At 38.8% G+C, this 18758-nt stretch overlaps 1 protein-coding gene across 2 annotated transcripts in view; it reads right to left on the bottom strand.

The window, feature by feature from the left end:
• Window positions 1–18758, bottom strand: part of MYO1E (myosin IE) — a 192976-nt gene that overhangs the window by 27768 nt on the left and 146450 nt on the right. For both annotated transcript variants that reach the window (XM_073652953.1, XM_073652954.1), the window contains 2 exons: window positions 14731–14875; window positions 127–241 (listed from right to left, as the gene is read on the bottom strand). In XM_073652953.1, coding sequence (XP_073509054.1) covers window positions 127–241; window positions 14731–14875 — 260 coding nt within the window. The remainder of the gene's footprint in view (window positions 1–126; window positions 242–14730; window positions 14876–18758) is intronic.

The following is an 18758-nucleotide window of genomic DNA, read 5'->3' as shown; positions in this document are numbered from 1 at the left end:
CAGTTTGCATCAGCTTTGTATGAATTTCACAAAAATGGAACAGAACACAGGTGAGAACAAAGCTCTAATAGGTGACCAATAACAATATTCTGTCATATAAATATAATTTAGATATAATAATCATACCTTGTTCCCGCATCTCAACATACTTCTTCCTGGCAACATATTTCCTCCAGGCCTTCTGTATTGTTCGAGCATAGCCATCATACTTCCTCTCACGCATCTCCTCCAAGAGAAATAGCTAGGATAGAAATAGGATATTAAAACTTAAATTAAAGTATACTTCTTTCACATATATGCTTGATTCCAAGCTGCAGGACTTTATGGTAACCTATAAAATGCCCCAATACCAATGCGCACAAAATAATTGTAATATAGCGTGTATATAGCACTCAACCCCTGTCCCAGCATTACCTTGCAGAGTGCTGATCCAATATACAGGGCATTTGTAACCCTGGATAGCGGCATATGTCCAACGCAAACAAAAATTACTATGTTCTAAGATAAAACTAGATCCAGATTACGGATTTGAAAAATATATGCAATTTATTGAACTTCTGTACCAGATTTCATTTTCAAAAGGATACTTAAGAGTAGAACACTGGTACCGCAACTTCTTGCCTCCTCCCCATATTTTCTTTTTTACCCTCCCCTTCTTATAAGACTCATTGCTTTTTTACTTTTCTATCAAAATAACTTCATAAAAGGGGTGGTTTTTGAGAGACAAGTTTAAGTTTTGAATGACACCATTCCATTTTACCATACAAGGTGCTGAAAAATGGGAAAAAAAATAGTAAAAACTGCAATGCAAAAACCTTTTTTTTTTTCGCTCTTTTTTTTGTATTTTTGTATGGCATAAATGACCTAGAAGCATGATTCCCCAGCTCCGTATTATTACGGTGATAAAAACTAAAAAATTCCCTGCAAGTTTATTTAAATGGTAAAACAAAACAAAACAAAACCAAACAAAAAAAACAGAAGTTTGTAAATTAAAAAAACATACAAAAAACCCCCACAAAGTTTCGCTATTTTGAGAGGAACCTGTAGACGTGTCAGTTATAATCACACGCAGCTCTGCAGTGAGATCAGGAAAGCGGCCATTACACAGCACACTGGTAATCAAGGTATCATTTTATTTAACTTCCTATGATCTACATACCCATATAGACATCTTGGGAGGGTTTATCCTACCAACAGGTTCCCTTTGAGCTTTAATTTCAGATATCCAAAAAAAAAAATTTAAAGGGTTGCCTAGTTTAGAAAATTGATTTACAGGGCTCTGTGCGACCATCCACATTCTTACACCTCAACCTTTCCAAGCTATGCCTTTATGGACCTTGCTTTGCGCACTGGAACAAAAATGGGTCTTCCCCAAACGGTTTTTACAAAGTTGGAAGCTACAGCTGTGCAAAATGTCTTGGTATGCTGAAACATTAAGATTTCTTTTTACTGGAATGAATTGGTCTAGACCAGGGGTCTCAAACTCAGCTAAGTACAACCCCTGGCAAAAATTATGGAATCATCGGGCTTGGAGGATATTTATTCAGTTGTTTAAAAACAGATCACAGACATGGCACAAAACTAAAGTCATTTCAAATGGCAACTTTAGGGCTTTAAGAAAAACTAAAAGAAATCAAGATTAAAAATGTGGTACTCGGTAAGGGTAATTTTTTTCAGACCAAGCAGAGGAAAAAAATTATGGAATCACCCTGTAAATTTTAATTTCCAAAACTAACACTTGCATCAAATTAGATCTGCTCGTTAGTCTGCATCTAAAAAGGAGTGATCACACCTTAGAGAGCTGTTGCACCAAGTGGACTGGCATGAATCATGGCTCCAACACGAGAGATTTCAATTGAAACAAAGGAGAGGATTATCAAACTCTTAAAAGAAGGTAAATCATCACACAATGTTGCAAAAGATGTTGGTTGTTCACAGTCAGCTGTGTCTAAAATCTGGATCAAATTCAAACATGGGAAGGTTGTTAAAAGGCAAACATAGTGGTAGACCAAGGAAGACATCAAAGCGTCAAGACCGGAAACTTAAAGCAATGTGTCTCCAAAACAGGAAATGCACAACGAATGGGAGGAAACTGGAGTCAATGTGTGACCAAACTGTAAGAAACTGCCTAAAGGAAATGGGATTTACATACAGAAAAGCTAAACAAAAGCCATCATTAACACGTAAACAGAAAAAAAACAAGGTTACAATGGGCTAAGGAAAAGCAATCGTGGACTGTGGATGACTGGATGAAAGTCATATTCAGTGACGAATCGCGAATCTGCATTGGGCAAGGTGATGATGCTGGAACTTTTGTTTGGTGCCGTTCCAATGAGATTTATAGAGATGACTGCATGAAGACAACATGCAAATTTCCACAGTCATTGATGATATGGGGCTGCATGTCAGATAAAGGCACTGGGGAGATGGCTGTCATTACATCTTCAATAAATGCCCAAATTTACATTGATATTTTGGACAGTTTTCTTATCCCATCAATTGAAAGGATGTTTGGGGATGATGACATCATTTTTCAAGATGATAATGCATCCTGCCATAGAGCAAAAACTGTGAAAATATTCCTTGAAAGAAGACACATAAGGTCAATGTCATGGCCTGCAAATAGTCCGGATCTCAATCCAATTGAAAATCTTTGGTGGAAGTTGAAGAAAATGGTCCATGACAAGGCTCCAACCTGCTAGGCTGATCTGGCAACAGCAATCAGAGAAAGTTGGAGCCAGATTGAGGCATGGACTTAATGAGTGACAAACAGTACTCTTCATCAGAGACTGCAACAAAATACTAGTGATGTATTGGAGTGTTCTTTTGTGTGTTTGTTTTTCATGACTCCATAATTTTTTCCCTCTGCTTGGTCTGAAAAAAAAAAATACCCTTACTGAGTACCACATTTTTTATCTTGATTTCTTTTAGGGTTTCTTAAAGCCCTAAAGTTGCCATTTGAAATTACTTTAGTTTTGTGCCATGTCTGATTGGCTTTTTCAACAACATTAAACAACTGAATGAACATCCTCCGAGCCGGGTGATTCCATAATTTTTGCCAGGGGTTGTATATGGGCCGCACAGAAAAAAAATGTGAATTTGAAGGGCTGCATTCTTTGCAGGATGATATGAAATTTTTAGTGATACCATATTGGTGCTTTTTATACACCTTTTGGATCATTTTTTTTAACATTTTTGGCTTCATTTTATTCTTTAAAATGGCATTCATTTTATGGGCTATGGTACAGTTTTACAGTTTTTATTTCCTTTTTGTGTCCCCTAATTGGCCACATAGTGATTTTTTTTTCTTACAATTAGCACCATTTCTGACCCACTTCTTATAGTAATGTTCCCCATCTTGGTCCTCATCTTGTAGTAATGTGCCCATCCTCGTCCCCATCTTGTAGTAATGTCTCCCTTCTTGTAGTAATGTGCCCATCCCGGTCCCTAACTTGTAGGACTTTCAACTGAAAACAATCACTAACTTCGGTGGCCCTCAGGACTAGGCTGCAATCATGACGGGGGCTCCGGTGCCTGCGAGCCACATTAAGCAGCCTCAGGGGCCACTTTATGGCTAAACTGCTGAGCTTCCTGAACGCCTCCTCTTTTCTATAATACCACTCACGGTTGATTGTGGAATAATTAGGAGAGACGAAATTGCACTTGTAACAATGGCGTCATTCTATTACTGAACCACACTCTAGTTCAGTACTTTTTTTCTAGATTTTAGAAAGACCCATTCTTTCACAAATGTTTGTGCAGGCAGACTGAACGGCTCGGTGCTGGATTTTATACCGAATTAAAAACTTGAATTTAATAATTACGATTTTGGCTATATAGTTTACACAAGTGACACCAACAAGTTTGAAATGATTCAGTTTAATTTCGTCATAGAAGCATGGCCATTTATACTTCTCTATTTTGCAATCTGGACATCAAAGCCTATTGAAAAAAGAAAAGGAAATGGTATTCAGCGCAGCATTCCTCCCTGCCATGTTCGGAGCTCAAGATAGACTTATTTAGACACAGTAAAAAGAATCCTAAATTTAGTGTCTGAAATTCATTGGCGGTTTTGAGTGAAGCCACAGAGGTCATGAAATCTTCAGTTTTTCTTGCGTCTAAAGTAGATCTTCAACAAACATTTTTATTGTTAGGCTGTCTTTCCATCATACTCATTCTAATCTCTGTTGCTTCAGTGCAGTCCATCATGCCATAATATGAAGCATATAGCCATTCTCAAGCCAAATATTAATGAATAGGTTTCGCATTCAATGACGTAAAATTGAACGATCATAACATACGACCATTGTAACTAGTCAGTCAATCTTGCTGTACTAGATCTGCTCCAGGTCAATTCTGTCACAGGTGATAAAGACAAGGCTTAGATACTGAACGGTCAGCCAGACTTCTTCATACACACAGTCATGGGCTGACAAAATGCGGTCAGATTGGGGAAAAGTGGAAAACCCCTTTAAACAAACACCACACAAGCATTTGCAAACATTTACAAGCAATAGGATGAAAGGCCTTTGAAAGTAATAAAAAAAAAATATATAAAAATATAGCAAAAGAAAAAAAATGTATTCATGGCTGTGTATAAACCCTGAGTATGGGAAAAAAAAAAATTTTTAAAAATAAAAAAATTAATTTTTTGAACACATTTTCTCACTTAAGGGGTTTTCCCACAAAACAAAATCGACATTTTAAATCAATAGATCTTTGAATAATAATAAAGTTCCATACTTGGATGTATTTAAAAAAAAGAGATAATCTTATAAATGTGCCCCTGCTGTGTACTGTGTAATTGCTGTGTCTGACCTTACAGGGACATGGTCTGATCATACCACATCTCCTGGGCAGGGGAGGAAGCAAAAGAGAGTATACAGACAGGACAGCAGGGGATCACAGCTGATTCTTTCAGGTAAAACATTGCCTAAAAACAGGCTGTGACATTTTTTGCCTCACAAAAAGAATAAATTTGATATCCCATGGTGTCCTGCTGTTTGTATATTCACTTTTGCTTATCCCCTGCCCAGGAGATGGGGTATGATCAGACCATATTCCTGCACAGTCAGACACAGCCATTACACAGTACACAGCAGGGACACATTTACAAGATTCTCGGCACAGAAACATTTTAACACATCTAAAGCTCTAGTAATTAAAAATTGTTCTTTGTTCGTGGGAAAACCCCTTTAAAGCTATATACTTCAGTATTCAAAAGGCCGAGATGCAAGTGTTGGCATCATTGGATCAGAGCAGCAGAATACAGTTAGGTCCAGAAATATTTGGACAGTGGCCAAATCTCTGTGATGCCACAATTTTTTATTTTATTTTTTAATTACAAATGAAACTGAGATGCAACTGAAGTGTAGACTCTCAGATTTAATTAAAGGATTGAACAAAAATCCTGTAAAACGTTTAGGAATTGCAACAATTTTTCTACAAAGCCTCCTCATTTCAGGGGCTCAAAAGTAACTGGACAAATTAAAGAATGACACCCATCAAAGTTTTTATCCTAATTAATATATCATAATCAAATGGCACTGTCCACTTACAGTTGCTCATTTTGCCTTTCTACCCAGCTAATTATTCAGTTTTCAATCATTATGTGATGTCATAGACCTAACAGAAAAGAGATTAGCTGAATCCTTCTAAACTCTATGTAAAAACAGGAAGTCTCTTTTCCCTGTATGAGTCATAAGCCACTGCAAAAGTCCCTGGCAGGGGGAGGAAGGGAGCAGCTGGGTGAGGAATTGAAGAGGGGAATGATTCCTGCAGGGAAGACAGACTGGCCCTTTAAAAAAAAAAAAAAAAACACATCTGCTGGCACTTGTCTGACACTTTCAATACAATGATGGTTAAATGTTCCGTAGCTTCTAGAATTTTTCCTAAAAACATCATGGGGATGTTATCTCATGTAATATTAAAGGCATAAAACTAGTTTACAAACCCCTTCGTGGAGGGGATCACCGCAGGAAACACCTAAACCAGGAGTCATTTACTTGTTACAGACTAGATCGCCCCTGGAATTAACATTAGACAGGATATAATCTATCATTATGAATAGAATGTTTTCGCTTTTTTTCGTTATTTTATGTCATTATATATTTCTCCCTTATGTTGGATTTATTATCTCCAGCATACATTCGCTTAGGTTTCTTTATCGTTTACCCGCCATGACCTTCCTTCCCTGAGATTGGCTAGATTTGCTCATGTCTACTACAGGGTATGACGCAAGATGCTCACAATTCATTAGTGTATAAGCAATGATTAACCCCTTTACCCCCAAAGGCTGCTTTCACGTTAATGACCAGGCCAATTTTTACAATTCTGACCAGTGTCACTTTATGAGGTAATAACTCTGGAACGCTTCAACAGATCCTACGACTATTTTTTGGCGACATATTGTACTTCATGATAGTGGTAAAATTTATTTGAAATAGCTGGCGTTTATTTCTGAAAAAAATGAAAAATGCTAAATTTTTGCCAAATTTCCGAACTTTTAATTTTCATACCCTTAAATTAGAGAGATATCACACAAAACATTTCCCACAAGTCTACTTTACATCAGCACAATTTTGGAACCAAATTTTTTTTTTGTTAGGAAGTTATAAAGGTTAAAAGTTGACCAGCAATTTCTAATTTTTTTTTTTTTAACAAAATTTACAAAACCATTTTTTTCTTCTTTTTTTTTTTTGGGTCCACATCACATTTGAAGTGACTTTGAGGGTCTATATGACAGAAAATACCCATTCTAAAAATTGCACCCCTCAAGGTGCTCAAAACCACATTCAAAAAGTTTTGTTAACCCTTCAGGTGCTTCACAGGAATTTTTGAAATGTGGATGAAAACAATAAACATTTAACATTTTTTCACTAAAATTTTACTTTAGACAATGTTTTATTTTTTCAAGGGTAACAGGAAAAAATAGACCACAAAATTTGTTGTGCAATTTCTCCTGAGTAAGCAGATACCCCATATGTGGGGTAAAACCACTGTTTGGGCGCACGGCAGGGTTCGGAAGGCAAGGAGCGCCATTTGATTTTTGAATGCAAAATTTGATTGAATAATTAGCGGATGCCATGTCGAGGTTGGGGAGCCCCTGATGTGGGAGGTTTCCACTGTTTAGGCACAAGTGACACCATTTTGGAAACTAGACCCTCCAGGGAACTTATCTAGATGTGTGGTGAACACCTTGAACCCCCAAGTGCTTCACAGAAATTTATAACGTGGAGCCGTGAAAATAAAAAAAATCCCATTTTTTCCACAAAAAACATTTTTTTTTAGCCCCAAATATTTTATTTTCAAAGGGGTAACAGGAGAAAATGGACCCTAAAATCTGTTCTGAGCACGCAGATACCCCATATGTGGGGGAAAATTATTTTTGGGCACATGGCAGGGCTCAGAAATGAAGGAGTGACATTTTGGAATGCACAATTTGATGGAATGGTCTGCGGGTGTCATATCGCGTTTGGAGAGCCCCTGATGTGCCTAAACAGTGGAAACCGCTCACAAGTGACCCCATTTTGTAAAGTAGACCCCACAGGGAACTTATTTAGATGTGTGGCAAGCACCTTGAACCCTTAGGTGCTTCACCGAATTTTACAACATGGATCTGTAAAAATGAAAACTATATTTTCCCCACAAAAATGTTGTTTTAGCCCTTAATTTTTATAATTTTCACAAGGATACCAGGAGAAAATGGATCCCAAAATTTGTTGTGCAACTTTTCTTATGTACGCAGAAACCCCATATGTGTTCAAAAACTACTTTTGAAGGCACAGTGCAAAGCTCAGAAGGAAGAAGAACCATATTGGAGTTCAGATTTTGCTGAACTGGTTTGAGGGTGCCATGCCATATTGGCAAAGCCCCTGAGATGTCAGAACAGCAGACTCCCCATAATTGACCCCATTTTACAAACTACACCTCTCAATGAATTAATCTAGGGGTGCGGTGATCATACTGACACAACAGGTGGATCACAGAATTTTATACCATTGGGCAGTGAAGAAAAAAAATAATTACATTTTTACCACTAAAATTTTGTTTTAGTCCCAGATTTTACATTTTCACACTGAGAAATGGGTAAAAGATGGCACCAAAATTTGTCCCACAATTTCTGCTGAATGTAGAAATACCACATATGTGGCTGTACAGTACTGCTCAGCCATACATCGAGACTCTGAAGGGAAGGAGCGCTATTTGCCTCCTGGAGTGCAGATTTTTCTAGAACAGTATGCAAACTACATTTACAGAGCCCCTAAGTGTTAGAATAGCAGAATCCCACCTCACATGAGCCCATTTTGAAAATTATACCCCTTTGAGAATTTATCTACAGGTGTAGTGACTATTTTGACTCCACGAGTCTTTTCCAGAAACAAGCAGCAGTGGATGTTGCAGAGTGAAAATTGCAAACTGCCATTGTAGTGACCTGTAAGTTGTAGTAACCAGTACGTTATGCCCAGCTCATGATTCTGGAGACACGCACCCGTAAATTAAGCGTGCTCTCATCGCTACAGAAATGGCAAACATGTGGACGCTAACTGCGGTTTAGGAACACTGAGGCTCCAACGAGACATGGGCATTTGTATTTGGGAGCACAGAATTTGCTGAATTTCTTTTGGAGGGCAATGGCCATTTCGCTTTTCCAGAGCCTTTGTGCTACTAGTAACGTGGAAGCCCCCTATATTTCCATTAACAGATGATGGACCTGAGTGGGGACTTGCTTTTTTGTGGATTGAGTCAAAGCTTATATTGTGAACCAAAATGTTGTGTAAAATGTTCCCATTTATCCTGTGATGCGTGCCGAGCACTTACATGGGGGGGTTCCATTTAAATCTGAGTAACGCAATTCAGATGAAACCCCCGAGGGATCCATTCACTATAGTAAGGCAGCACAGTTACTCTTGACTCAGTCTGGCCTCTGGTTCAGAAAACTGTGGCAGACCGTCTTTTTATTAGGCTTGCATAAAAGTGCTGACACCGTGGGATCACAGGCCAGACTGCGTCCAGTGTCTCCATCTGCCTTATTACAGGAAGTCTTCAGCCGGGGGTTCTGTCTGAATCACGTATTTCAGAGATTTACACAGAAACCCTGGTGTAAGCACTCAGCGCAGAATAAATGTGAGCCAAGCCATACTGCGATCTTTGTGAGGCAGAATGAACAAATCAACAGCAGGTGAAGAATTGTTTTTATTTATTGTTTAAGCCGTTCCTCGTGCGGTATAAGTGATTAGACAACTTTTTGTCTTCGAGTCGATGCGATTACAGCAATACCAGATTTATAGCGGGGTTTTTATATTTGGCTGCTGTCACACACTAAAGGACGCTTTTTTTTTTTTTCTTCAAAAACTGTTTTTGCATCTCCATATTTTGAGAGCTATAATAATTTTTCCATATTTCGGCCAACACAAGTGACTGCTTGTTTTTTGCGGGATGAGTTGACATTTTTATTGGTACCATTCTCAGGCATGTGACATTTTTTGATCGCTTTCTATTCCGAATTTTGGGAGGCAGAATGAACAAAAGAATTCAGGAATGTTTTTTTTATTATTATTTTTTTATGCCGTTCCACGTGTGGTAAAATTGATAAGACAGGTTTATTCTTCGGGTCAGTATGTTTACAGCGATACTACATTCATATTGTTTATGTTTTGGCGCTTTTACACAAACTGTTTTCTAGAAAAATAGAGCTTTCTGAGAGCTATAACTTTATTTTTCTGCTGATGGAGCTGTATTGCGTCTTGTTTTTTGCAGGACAAGATGACGTTTTCAGCTGTAGCATTTTTTATTTACATTCGTCTTTTTGATAAGACTTTTATTCCACTTTTTGTTCGCGGTAGGATAAAGCATTGGTTTTTGGTTGTTTTTTACTGTGCCGGCACCGCTCCTGGCACTGCCTGTAATTCCCAGTTACCGGACTTGTGACCGTTTATCCTTTTCAATAAAGCGCGATTTCATTGAGATACTGGAATTTTTCTCTTTAACTGTATGTAGACTGCAGAAAAATACATCCCATCCGCTTATTACATATATTGCTTTATTTATCTGTAACCCAGGAATAATATAGGTAGTCAACGTTGTACAGTAAAAATGCTGGTAGCAAATATCAACCAATAAGCCTAATGGATATGTACAGAACTTCTATTTTATAAGGAAAACAGTCTCCAAATAGTTGTGGTAATGTGTGTGTTTTTTCTGTTATTTCCCATATACCACGTCCTATTTATTCAGGTGTAGTAGATGTGTCAGCTATCGGCAACTACCACAATCAGGCAAAAGCCACAATTGCAAAAAGCTTGTCATTCAAACTGCACAAGAGCAAACTTGGAAAAGGTTTCAAAGGCACAGGAGAGAAATGTGCTGGACATGTCAGCTCAGCTAGATCTTTTGTGGTAGGCTAACCCAAATAAAAATAGAAATTAAAAAAAAATATATATTACATCTATAATTAATCGAGAGGAAAAGAGAAAATGAATTGTTCAGTATTTAAACATTTTCCTGCTATAACATGTTCACAAAAATTGCGGTTTCAGGAACACACATCATGTGCCACTACATGGAGAAGTAGATTTGCTGCTGCTATTGTGTAGCTGGAGTCCGGCTCAATCATAGGAGAAAAGAGCCTACTCTCAACTACATATGTATTAATACAGTGACTCTAGAGAAAGTATACACAAAGTTTTTTGTGCATCACTGGAATAAGTGTATAGACCAATTGTGGAAAGTATGACAGCCAAATCATACAATGTGCTACAAAGACCTTACATAAGGGACCAAATGAATAAGCTTTATTCACTTTACTTAGTTAAGGGCAATTAAAGGAATCTTTCATCAGGTTTTTACCATTTAAATCGGAGAGCAACATAATGTAGAGACAGAGACCCCGATTACAGCCATGTGCCACTGACTGGTCTGCTTACTGTATGTTTGATAAAAATCAGCATATTAGCAGATTATCACCACCTGCTGCATATGTAGTCCTCCATATTCATGAGCTCCCTATAATCCCGCTCCCACCACTGATTGGCAGCTTTCTGTGTACGCTGTGAATAGGCTGAAAGCTGCCAATCAGTGGTGTGGGCGGGGTTATACAGAGCTCCGCATTCAGAGAACTGATCAATCTGCAGCAGAGAAAGTAGTGATTTTATCAAAATGACAGCAAGCAGCCCAGTAAGTAATACATCACTGGGATCAGGATATCGGGCAGTTTATTATGTTGCTCTCAGATGGGGTAGGAAAAACCTGTAGAAGTCAACTACTGATCATTTCTTTTTCTTAGCAAACCAGGGATCTACATGCTGTTCTTTGCACAGGAGCACCGTGCTACCGCCTGGCAGCACTTATTCCATCTGCTCTTGCACAATACCTTATTAGTCATTGCAAGTGCTTATAAATATAAAAGGTTTATTAAACAATAACCTTTATTAAATATTACTCAACAAGACTAACACATTCTTATAAAACATAATCATATCTAAAAAGTAATAAGGAAAGAAAAAGAAAAAAGTACCAGAGTCCAGAATAGGGTGGGGTGCACACAAGACATCATAAAGCATGCGGATCACAGTAAGCAGACGCTGGACTAAGCAAGGCATAGAGGGCAACAGTGAAATTCTCATGTTAAAGGACACACTCAACACTACGTACTGTATGGAAGGTAATGGCAGAAAGCAGGTGCTATCCCAAGGGGGAGAAGGAATACAACTGCTCCTTCATCCTAGAGTATCTGGGGCCACACACAAGAGAAAACTGCGCCAAAGCTTCTGAAATTCAGCCTCACATTATATGCATATATTATATATACACATTGTAATAAACAAACCGGAAATGAGCAAAATAGTTCAGTCATTTAGAATCTGGAAAAGTATTTTTCTCAAGAGGATTCAGGATTCTGTCAGTGGCGAGAGGGTATTTTTCATCAACAAATAAAAATATGCGCTAATCTGCTATAACATTAAAACCCAATATTGTAATGTGCCCCCCTATGCCATCAGAAAAATTTTGACTTAAGGGATGTATGCCATAAAACACCTGAAGGGTTTGTGTGGCATTAAGACGTTAGCAGTAGATATGGTACTTTAAGTCCTGTAAGGTGTGAAGTAGGGCTACATCCATCAGGATTATTTTTCAAGCACAACCCAGGCGCCCAATTGGTTTGAAATCGGGTAAATTTGGAGGCCAATTGGAAACTTGCACACTGTAGGCACATGGAAGGGGTTAAAACGAGGACACTGACCAGTGGCTACACTGCCCCATGTGCCGACGGCTGCAAAGCTGCACCTTCCACCTTTTTGTATAACAGCCAGCATGAACTATTTTAGTCATTTATGCCATTACAGCTTTTCTGTGGGATCAGAAGTAATTTTTTTTTTTTTTTTTACTTTTGAAAAAGTGACAGAGCCAGCGGAAAAATGCAAAAAGTCACTGGTTTTGAAAATGTGCCTCTTTAATGAATTCCCACATAGTAACTATAACAAGGAGTATGTACTAGGTCATTAGATAGATCTCAGGATTAAAGTCTAATAACTATGTATGAATGTATTAGGTCGTAATAGAGATATTCATAATGGAGAGAGTGAATTACCAGGCAAAGAATTCCAAGTAGAGACGAAAAAAAATGTCAGCACTAATGCAAAAAAAAAAACAGACAAAAAAGAATTGAGAAACCATCTGCCATACCTGGCCTGAATCTCCACATTAACGCTTAAGCCCCCGTCTCACATAGCAATATCGCTAGCGATATCGCTGCTGAGTCACGGTTTTGGTGACTCACCAGCGACCTCACCAGCGATGTCGCTGTGTGTGACACTTTGCAATGATCAGGCCCCTGCTGTGAGGTCGCTGATCGTTGCAAAGTGTCTTGGACCATTTTTTGGTCGTTGGCCTCCCGCTGGCCAGCACACATCGCTGTGTGTGACCAGCGGGACCAACGATCTGGCTGGTAACCATGGTAAATATCGGGTTACTAGGGGCACGCACGCACTTAGTAACCCGCTGTTTACCATGGATACCACTCTGCTACGGTGCGCGGAGGCTCCCGCGCACCGTTGCAGAGTGGTATCCATGGTAAACAGCGGGTTACTAGGGGCACATGCGCACTTAGTAACCCGATGTTTACCATAGTTACCAGCCTGCTCCTGCTTGCAGCAGGCTGGTAACGGGAGCAGGACATCGTGGAACGATTCTTTCCACGATATCGCTGCTCCCCTGATCGCTGGTGAGCCTGCCTGTTTGACAGCTCACCAGCGATGTATTAGCGATGCAGCAACGATCCCGTTGTCGGGATCGCTGCTGCATCGCTTAGTGTGACGGGGCCCTTACTAAGAACTATGTGATTAACAAAATAAACCAGTATGTCTTGATATGTTGGAATTTACCAGACAGTTCCCAGGGGCGTTATTATAGTAGGTGCAGGAGTTACATTGGCACATGGGCCTTGGAGCCTACAAGGGCCCGGAATCCCCTTTTAGCCCATATGAGAAGACCAGCAGTAATAAAGACCCCTGATCATTGGAGATCCTGTTGAAAGACTTTGCACCGAGGTCCACAAGCGTCAGGCCACTGGCAATTTCCCAGCAATATAATAAAATTAAGAGAATATTCGTGATACATTGTGTCTGTTCCCAAGAGGTTTCTTCCTGGTCATATCGCTGGGTTTATAGAACTGGTTCTAATGTACATTTATATACTATGTGGAGATAAGATGAGATGGCCAATAACAGTCAGTACAATAGCAATTAGCAGGGTTGTAATAGTGAAGCAGAAGGATACAAAAACGTAATTCTCTGCATATTACTTGCCAGCCATTAGCGGGGTATAAACCACTGGTCTCTATAATGTGGGGTTTAGAATTGCGGGCTGTCTGCTCCTCCAATATAAAGACTACAAATTACCAAAGATAGTAGTCTCATCCTTTCTGATAAATAGATCTGAGAAGCTAAGGGTATGACATTATTTATCAGAGGGGAACATAAAAGCTGCATGGAGATACTGCCCATGGTCACAATGGAACCTATGACTGTGCCCCAAGGTAACAATACTAACCATGATATTTAGTAAGAAACCAGTGTTGTTAATAAATTAGCATACCTCCAAGTACAAATAAAGGCTGAATAAAGTACCCTGCAATACAGAACATTATAATTCACCGATGGTATTGTAAAACTTCACTGAAATTTAATGAAGTGAATGAGTTTCTTCACTTGGCAGGAAATAAACTTTGTAAATTTGAAAACATTTCCAAATAAAGAGTTAAAAGTTAATCTAATATGTTGCAGATTTTATTGGAGAAATTTGTGTGCGTCTCCTATTCACCTCGAATGAACGTACATAGAAAATAAAAAATAATGAAAAAAATATAATTTATTAGACACTGATTAAAAACTGAAAAACAAACAAACATAGAAATGTAACAAATGGTAAATCCAAAATGGGGCTGGTCAATCTGGAATAACCACATTCAGATGTAAAGATTTCTGCAACAAAATCTGCAGCGTGTGAATTAAACCTTGTTAATTTCAGAAAAATATTTTACCTTCAGTCACCTGCAATATTATTCATTATGTTTGCTTACATAGCACCAACATATTCCGCAGCGATTTGCAGTTAGCATGATCATGGTCTCCATTGGGGCTCACAATTTTAATTCCCTAGTCCTGTGGGAGGAAATCAGAGTACCTGGAGGAAACCCACAAACACGTAGTATTACAGTTCTAAAGTACTCACCGACTCTGGAGCTTTGATAAAGATTTTGGTTTTTCCAAGCTGAAACTGGTCAGCGTCCATATTAACAGAATGCAGTAAGTGGAGGACACCTTTCTTCTCGTCTCCTCGCCAAGAAGGCCAAGTTTCTTTGGTGAGAATAGCATATCTGAGAGGGAAAATTTGTAACATAATTTAACAGCTTTTTCTGTGAGATAAAGTCATCTGCTAATATGTCTTTTAAACCTGTAACATTCTTAATATTTTTATAATTCTTAAAGAAGCACTCCCATTAAAGTTTTTATCCTCTTATTATATTGCAGTCACCATATTATATAGTATATATGTGTACTTACAATTGCTCATTTTGCCTTTCCACCCAGTTAATTAGTCTCTTTTTCTGCTCTATGTAGAAACAGGAAGTCTCTTTTCCCTGTATTTACCATTCCCCCTCTTCAATTCCTCACCCAGCTGCTCTATTCCTCCCCCTGCCAGGGACTTTTGCAGCGACTTATGACTCATGGAGGGAAAAAAACTTCCTGTTTCTACATAGAGCTTAAAAGGATTCAGCGTGTCAGTTTTTAATCATGTGATGTCATAGACCTAATGGAAAAGAAGAATTAGCTGGGTAGAAGGGCAAAATGAGCAATTGTAAGTACACAGTGACATATAGTATGAGGACTGCAATATATTAAGAGGATAACAATTTTGATGGGAGGAGTGCTTCTTTAAGTGGACAAATTGTCTGGCAAAAATGCTCTTTAGTAAATAGCCCTTAACATGGATCAGGTCCTACCTACTTACATATTATAATGAAGAACGTAAAAGATCAGGGAATCTGGAGAGAAAGCCTTTAAATGCATGAACATTTGAATTTCCTATTAGGACTAAGGATATCTATTAGAATTCCTGTCTGTGTACTTAAGACGTTCAATTTCATAAAAAATAAATAAATTTCAGCACGATAAATTAGAAACCAATGATCCAATTCTTCTTCAACTTAAAAGTAAGATGACATTTTCAAAATGCTAAATACAAGGACTTAAGACTGTAAATCTAATTACAAATATTTATTTTTGGAAGTAAAACGCCAATCAGCTCACCTGCTCTGTGCTCGACAATACCGCTATATAGGCAATGCCACAATCCAAAACTAGAGCCATAAAGGAGATGCTTTATTACAATATCCTTAGTCAGAGCCAGACAAAGGAAAGTCAGACGCATTGCCTGGGAAAGGTGTGTTTTTTGCATGCTATTTTTTGTACTAAGCCACTGATGTTTTTAGAAAGATTCAATGAATCATTGAATTTTTATGAAAGAAAGCAAGTGCTGACTCTAGATTTGCATTTTATTTATTAAGTCACAAACAAGTTATGCATGAAACGCATTAATGATCACATGATGAAAAACCTGTCGAGCGTTAAATAGCTGATTTCAATTCATTATAATTTCCAGGAACTACGTGCCACGTTAGGCAAATGTATGAATGACTGATCTGTTTTACAAATGTGTAATTGTCTCATTATCAACCTTATATTTGAGGAGCAGTGATACAACTGGATTCTATAGGTGTTAGTTCAATATTGATGACACAAGTGACAAGAGTAGCCTATTAACAGTAATACCCTCCATGTATTAAGCCATGGTGGATAGAGGAAAACAGCAAAAACGCTCTGTATTTAGTAGGGTATTGTGGTAATACTTCAGAACTTCCTGGCAGTCTTATGTGAAATCTGTAAGGGATTATTGTTTTTGAACATTTACAGGCAGCAATAGCTGGGCTATAATATATGGTAGCGTGACAAATAGCCAAGATCACAAATGAAGAGGACCGTATTTACCATGTTTCTTATGGACTTTTTTTTTTTTTTACATAACACTATGAAAGTATGAACACGTGGTAATAAGGGAGAAGAGCTTACACAGAATAAAAATTGCTTTTGGTATGTCTCTTGGGGATAGTTAGCCAGAGAGCAGGGAGACATGCCTGGAAGACTTTACTATGACTAATACAGACTACAAGAAGCCTGGTGCACTCAGTGATCTGTATGACATTTATCCAATAGCTATACATTTGTTTTTATGACACCTAATTACAATATTCATTACAATACCTCATGAACATAATGCTCACTGAACTTCATTACTAATGGACTTTGTCACAGTAAATAAAAAACGTAGCATTAATCCAATATTAGTCACAGCCAACAGGAGACATGCCAGTAGATGACATTAAAGAAAATCTGTCCGTAGGATCAACCTTCCTAAACCATCTATATGGGCATATAGGTCACATGAAGCTGAATAAAGTAAAAGATCTTAACAGCTCATTTACATATAAGAAAAACATGAATTTCTCTGGTATAAGACATCGAATTGCAGATATTATCATTTATCTGCCTTCAGAGCTTATTTTAGATTAAAGAGGGCATTGCAGTACTCCGCCACCTGATCTCCCTGCACAGTTGCATGTGATTATTAGGGTTCGCTCACACTGGCGAGTAGCCATACAAGTCAAAACATCAGACTGCACTAGCTGCAGAGTTTAGCTGAGGGTCAATAGCACATAACATCAGATTCTTCCACATGAGAGAATCATCAGATGCTATACACTAGTGTGAGCGTACCCTAACTGACATCTGCAGGTTCCTCTCAGTGCTTCAGCTTCCATCTCACAGGCAGTCAGTGTTTCAATACAGCGGCAGCAAATTATTTGTACGAAGACAAATTTCAGTTCTCCTGTTCGGAGTTAGTTCCATGTCTCACACTGGTAACTCCCCCTTTTATTAAAAATCATCTCTGGAGGCTGATTTCCATGCAGATCAGTGTCCGGCTCATAGTCTGGAACAGCTCATTCACAGGTAAGAAAAATGTGGATTTCTCTGGAATAAGACATCGGATCGCAGATAAAGGTATCACTTTAGTTAACTTTCTGTGACCTGCAAGCCCATAGACGTCTTGAGAGGATTGACTCTTCGTGACTAGTGTTGAGCATTCCGATACTGAAATATCGGGTATCGGCCGATATTCGCGGTATCGGAATTCCGATACTTAATTCCGATACTTTTGCAATATCGTATACCGGAATCGGAAGTTCCCATAATGCAATGAGACATTTTCATTTTATTCAGCCAATGAGGATCCTAAGAAGTGTGGGCACATCCTGTTAGGCATGTAGGCATCTTAACTAATGGCATGGCTGTGATTGGCTGCTGAAATGATGTCATGATGCACTATAAAAGCCACCGCCGCCATTTTGAGCTCACTCTGCTGTGAATTCAGTTAGGGATAGGACGCTGTTGTTCTGAGGGACAGTTTTAGCTACCTATTTGCTCTATACTGCTTTACCCAAGCTACTTTCTAAATCACTGTGCCTTGCAGTGCTAGTGCACAGTTCCCTGTGCTGTTCACCGCTATCTGCAAGGTCTGTGTGTGTGAGTGCAGCTCACCCTGTAGTGTGTGCTTCAGCCAAGTCTGGTTGTAGTGCACTCAGTGTGTGTCACTGCCTCATACATTGTCCTTTTTTGCCAATTCATAATTTTTCCTGATATCTCCTATTAGTGTGGTGGTTCCATCTGTATTCAGCTAAATTGGTTCCAAACACACTATATAGGAGTAGATAGAGAAATTTTTTTCCGTCTTGCAGCACTAGTGCACAGTGCTCTGCATCTGTACTGTTCACCGCTGTCTGCAAGGTCTGGTGTGTGAGTGCAGCTCACCCTGTAGTGTGTGCTTCAACCCCGTCTGGTTGTAGTGCACTCAGTGTGTGTCACTGCCTCATACATTGTCCTTTATTGCCAATTCATAATTTTTCCTGATATCTCCTATTAGTGTGGTGGTTCCATCTGTATTCAGCTAAATTGGTTCCAAACACACTATATAGGAGTAGATAGAGAAATTTTTTTCCGTCTTGCAGCACTAGTGCACAGTGCTCTGCATCTGTACTGTTCACCGCTGTCTGCAAGGTCTGGTGTGTGAGTGCAGCTCACCCTGTAGTGTGTGCTTCAACCCCGTCTGGTTGTAGTGCACTCAGTGTGTGTCACTGCCTCATA

This window comes from Phyllobates terribilis, unplaced genomic scaffold (assembly GCF_046119375.1).
Source record: "Phyllobates terribilis strain yellow unplaced genomic scaffold, ASM4611937v1 Scaffold_11__3_contigs__length_659146591, whole genome shotgun sequence".
Classification (NCBI taxonomy): Eukaryota; Metazoa; Chordata; class Amphibia; order Anura; family Dendrobatidae; genus Phyllobates; species Phyllobates terribilis.
The sequence above is the reverse complement of the archived record's forward strand: the minus strand, read 5'-3'. Positions and strand labels throughout refer to the sequence as shown.